At 57.0% G+C, this 5,215-nt stretch overlaps 2 protein-coding genes across 2 annotated transcripts; both read right to left on the bottom strand.

Moving 5' to 3' along the window:
* Nucleotides 1–451: 451 nt before the first annotated feature.
* On the bottom strand, nt 452–2,462 carry D7B24_005367 (uncharacterized protein; the record flags this gene model as incomplete). Its single annotated transcript, XM_028639524.1, has 2 exons — nt 452–2,110; nt 2,169–2,462. The coding sequence occupies 2 exons, from the start codon at nt 2,460–2,462 to the stop codon at nt 452–454; spliced, it is 1,953 nt and encodes a 650-aa protein (XP_028490103.1).
* A 1,654-nt stretch (nt 2,463–4,116) lies between these two features.
* On the bottom strand, nt 4,117–4,683 carry D7B24_005368 (uncharacterized protein; the record flags this gene model as incomplete). The annotated part of the gene is made up of 1 exon (XM_028639525.1): nt 4,117–4,683. The coding sequence occupies one exon, from the start codon at nt 4,681–4,683 to the stop codon at nt 4,117–4,119; it is 567 nt and encodes a 188-aa protein (XP_028490104.1).
* Between the last annotated feature and the right edge of the window lie 532 nt (nt 4,684–5,215).

Raw genomic sequence — 5,215 nt, forward strand, 5'->3', positions numbered from 1 at the left:
TTACGGCCTAGCAACGAGACAACCACGCCGCCCCAGCCATCGTCAACGTCACCTTCAGCTCCTGACTGTCATTGCTAACCCCCTGGCCATGGTCGGCCGCGTCATATCAGTCGTACTTCTCCGTGGCTAAACGAACAGTCGCCTCTCCTCCAGCCCCTGCGCTCGCGCATCTCTTGATAACCTCCAATGAGGAGGGCCAGCAGCAGTATTAATGGTGAGAAAACAAGTGCTCTCTGTATTGCCAATCGAGGTGGGAATCATGTACTGTACAACGCCCATACGCCGGCGCCCTCGGCCATCCCATGCTCACGACCTCGATGGGACAGTCTCGCCGTGATTGTGAGGTCCTCGCCCGTTCCCTTTGTCCGCTGCCCGGGACACTTCTTTCTGTTCCTGCTCTCCGCCTCCTTGATGAGTTGCGTGTTCCACGCGTACCTCGACCGTGATCGGTTTATGATTCGACTGAAGTCGCGTATCCCGAGTCCGAACCTGGCCCTTGTAGGTGTTCGTCCCGCGCCGTCTTCGTCTGCCCAGAGGCTGCTTCCTTGCCGTCGCTCTCCTTCTCCTTCTCCTTCTCCTTCTCCTTCTCCTTCTCCTTCTCCTTCTCCTTCTCCTTCTCCTTCTCCTTCTCCTTCTCCTTCTCCTTCTCCTTCTCCTTCTCCTTCTCCTCTTGTGCTCGCCTCTCCTCGGCCGCTTTGATCTCCTTCTCCTTCTTCTGCTTTCGGGTGTCTATCACCCACTGAGCTGCATGCTCGATCGCCGCGTCTGGACTTCTCTTGTGCCTCATGAGAAACCCCTGAATCTCCGCTGGACTGAACTCGTGAGCCGGGATACGTGTCACAAACTCGTGCGACAGAGCTTCGACGTGTGCTACAGTCTTGGCCACCCGCGCCGCCGCAGCCTCAGCCGCAGCCTTCTCGGCGTCGGCATCAAGTCCCGGCGCGTCGCGGTCCGCCCCGTCGTGGCCGTCTCCGTCGTCGCCCTCAAGCGGAGCGTAGATGGCGCGGAAAATGGCACCGATAATCTCGGCGTCAGCCTGTGAAAACTTGACAATCATGTCGACCCGGCCAGGTCGAATCAACGCCTTGTCGAGCTTCTCTACGTGGTTGGTCGTCATGATGAGGACGCGCCCTTCCTGGCTGGCGACGCCGTCCAGGATGTTCAGCAGGCCTGACAAGGAGAGCCTCGATGAGCTGCTGGTGGCAGCGGCGCTGAGGATTCCTGTGGTCAGCTGGCCGGGCACCATGGCGTTGGCAGAAGCATCGCTCTTGTCGGCCTCGCCGGAGAGCACATCGCTGACCTCCCGCGTATGTGTTAGACCGGCAGTGTCAATGTCCTCCAGAAGAACAACACACCGACGAGGGAGGTCGGAAAATAGGGTGGCGAGCGTTTCCTCGTTGGCGACAATGGAGCTCAAGCTGACAATGTAGATCCGCAGCTTGAAGTAGCCGGCCAGCGCGAGTGCGAGCGAGCTCTTGCCGCAACCGGGAGGCCCCTCGTACAGGTAGCCACGACGCCAGGGAATGCCACGATTGGAATACCAGTTCCGAGTAGCGGGTGACAGGTAGTCGGACACATCATCGATGAGCTCCTTCTTCGTCTTTTCGTTGAGGATGACGGTCGAGAAGGGCCGCGACGTCCGGGCCATGCACCTCTGCCAGGTGGGGTCGGTGGAACCCGCACGAATGCCCCCGCGGTAGATCATGGTCTTCTTGGTATCCTTCTTGAGATATTCCAGGCGGGCCTCGAGGAGAAGCTGCTTCAGGATCCAAGGCGAGCGTCCAAAGCAGGAGATGCTGATCTCCTCCCTCTCGCTGACGGTCAAGTAGGACCCTTGTTGTTGGTTCTGGCTCCTCTTGAAACGGAGGAGGCGGCCCTTGTACCAGAAGATGTGGTTACCAAAGCTTGGCGTGTAAGCCAGACCCTTCTTCTTGTGTCCGACCTCGTTGGCGGCCGTGGCTGTAGAGTCGTCTTCATCGTCGTCGTCTTCATCCTCGTCGTAGGACCAGCGCATAAGAAACCAGGCTCTCGAGTTGAGGTTTGTGTTGGCAATGAAGCGCCGGGACTTCTTTGCGAAGCGCTGTGTGGCAACCCAGGCCATGAGAATGTTCTGGGTGGGAGTCAGAGACCAGTGGAGGTTACGGTTGTGAGTTGGCCGGGTTACTCACATAAATCTCATCGTCGGTTCGCACGTCGACAGAGGACATGAGATGGGATTCGATCAGGCCCCAGACATAGTCGCTCAAATATTGCCAGGCAAAGGTGGCACCACCACACAGGATGATCAGGGGGATGTAGACATTGAGATCGATGCCAAAATATTTTTGACAGGCACTTGTCAGGATGCTGAAGCCGGGGAAGAAGAAGTCCAGAATGGCCTGTGATGGCTGCGCTTGCGGAGCATCAAAGGACGAAGCCTCTGTTGCTGCCGTCGTGCAAGAGGAGTGTGACAGCGTATCCATACCGGCAAAAGGTGTCTTAGGGAAACAACTGGAGATGGTGTGTGTACGTATAGGCCGTTCTCATTTGTTTCCTCTTCCTGTGCGACAACGACAATGAAGGGAGAGCAGGAGGATGAGAGAGGATGTCTATACCGGACATGGACAATAACGATGGACCAGCGATGCCCTATATGTACCTAGGTCGGTATCTCCCTACGCTGTGCTCTCCAGGCTGACGGCCCCCCACCAGCAAATTGGATGATCATTTGGCCTCCCCCCAACTATGACTGCAGGCCGAGCTGGATTGATGGATGAGGCCTCACTCGAGGTGCGGAACACGTGTGGAGTCGCGCTGCTGACACGTTGGGTCGAAGACGGCGCCCAACCAGAAACCGTCACCGAGCTCTGTGTATGCGCGTGAGACACGATGCTTGTGTCGCAACGCCGCCTACCATAGTTGGTGCACTCGATGAATCCACGCTGTTCGTGACAAAAACGCAGTGACAGGAAATAGACTGATTGGTCGTGGTCAGGTAGCTAGCACGATCGTTGCTGTCGACTCGCACGCCACCCGTTCATTCAAGTGAGCAGGAGGGAGCCTGGAGCATGGCATCGTTGAGACCTGGAGGGGGTTAGCGTGCTGAGATGCCTGGAACTTTGTGATGGCTCGTAGGCAACCACATGCGTGTTTTCCTGCACATGGCGAACCGCGTTGCGGGCCAGGGCAGGAGACCACATGTACCAGACATGAGAGTACCTAGGTAGAAGGCAGGGAAGGGGGCAAAAGTCGGGACAAAAAAGGTCACTCGGCAAGGAACCAGATGCCATCGGGTGGACTTGTGGTGCTGTCACCACATTCGGCCATGCACTTGTGGAACACAGGGCGGCCTTATGCCTTGGTGGTATTGGTGGCGGGCATGGCCAGATTGGTCTGGAACTGCCGATCCACACAACGCGGGTCTCAGGGCTGAAGAGGAGCTCCAATGACGTCGAGGCTGGGGAACACTGCCTACCGGTGACTCCTTTGGGTCGAGGCCTCTCCAAGTAGACCTCGACACCAACGGGCCCTTTTACGAGCCCTTGTGAACAATAGAAACGCTCACCGCACTGCTGGACGTGAGAACGAATTGCCTCCTATGCTTCCGTCAACGGAGGCATCGTATGACGTTTCTTGTGTGCAGTGGCTCGTAGGTGACGTAGGCGGGGACTTGGCGTGGCACTGGTATTTCGCTTTTGGCTGATTAGTCTCCTCACAGGCTCAGGATTATAAGGCACTTGTAGTCGAGCAAACAGACTGTGCAAGAAAAGAGTCAATTAGACCAATAAACTGTTTGTACAATGCCACACAAAATCGTAAACCACATCGCTGGCCCAGGTAAATAGCTCCCTAAGTGGCCGTGTCCCTTCAATGCCGAGGTCCTGTTTGCCCTCTTCGGCTTGAGTGGTATTCTCAGCCTTGGCGGCCGTAAGTTTGCGCCAGCTTGAACCTCCCTTATCCACCTAGAAACCCCTCCGGCAGGGCATCAAATACAACCACAAACCAGCCAATGTCTGGCAAGTCTCATCATGACCTCCCTCAAAAGTAAGAATGACATTTGGGGGAGGCAGAAAGGTAAAGAGCGTTGGGGGTCGTTCAGCTCGCAACGACCCTGTGGTGCCGTTCCTCGAGATGCTCTCAGTCGCTCCAGTCTTCATACTTTCGATCCCCACCTCCGCCGTTGCCCACATTGAAGAAGGCGGGTGCTGCTGCTGGTGCATTGGGAGGCGGCGGTGGTCCGAGATCGAAGAATGCCGGGGTCGGCCCCGAAGGCATTGGGTCCTGCGACGCATTCAGGTCGAAGAAGCCGTCATTGGCACCACTTGCCATGGGCATGGGCATGTAGTTCACGGGGCTCGGCTGCCGTGGCACGTATGTGTGAGGCATTGGTGGAGGCGGCGGCGGCGGCGGGGTGAACCGAGGCATGGCCCGTACAGGAGGGGGCGGCATCTTAGAGTACGAGGACGGTTGTCGTCCTCCCGAGCTTCGGCTGCTCCTCCCGCTCCCGCTGCTTCGCTTGGAGGCGGCCCGCACGGAGATGCTGTCGTCTTCAAAGTTGGGCCTCACCCAAGAGTAGTGAACGTCGTACCTGTCGACGTAGAGCGGCATGTTGTTGCCATAGTCGTAGCCTTCTTCTACGTAGTCGGTTCTCTTCTTCTGGACAGCCAATTGCCTAAATGGATGCGCCCCGCAGGTGTATTTCATAAAGCTGAGGGCTAGGTTGTTGTCTGATCGGATTGGGGCCACCGTGATGACGGATGACCTGGACGTTTTGGAAGAAGATGACCTGCTGGAAGAGTGACGAGCCGTGCTCGCATAGCTCGAGGAGCCAGATGAGCTCGAGGAGCTCGAGGAGGTGGAGGAGGACCGTCGCGACATAATGGGGGCGAGAACAGACCCAATCGAGAACGTATGAGGCGGAGCTGTGCCGTTGTTCGACGAGACAATACTAGACTTCTTCGATGAGCAGCAGTGTGTGACGATGGACAGAGTGAGGCGAGCGATCACGAAGGGTCTTTTTGTGAGGCAAGGGAACTGGACAAGGCTACGACGGGAAAAGAGTTGAAAAGTGAAGCTCGTTGATGATGCACATTGCCACACCGAGGACAAGAGCAAGACAAGAATGTCAGGGTCACGGACGGCGATCCCAGGCCTACATATACTGTCTGACCCCAAAGGCAAACGCCCCTGGATCCGAGAGCGAGGACACACAGACACTGATAACTGCCCCCCCCCC

The sequence above is a fragment of the Verticillium nonalfalfae genome (assembly GCF_003724135.2).
Source record: "Verticillium nonalfalfae strain VnAa140/NRRL 66861 chromosome Unknown scaffold_320, whole genome shotgun sequence".
NCBI classification, from domain to species: Eukaryota; Fungi; Ascomycota; class Sordariomycetes; order Glomerellales; family Plectosphaerellaceae; genus Verticillium; species Verticillium nonalfalfae.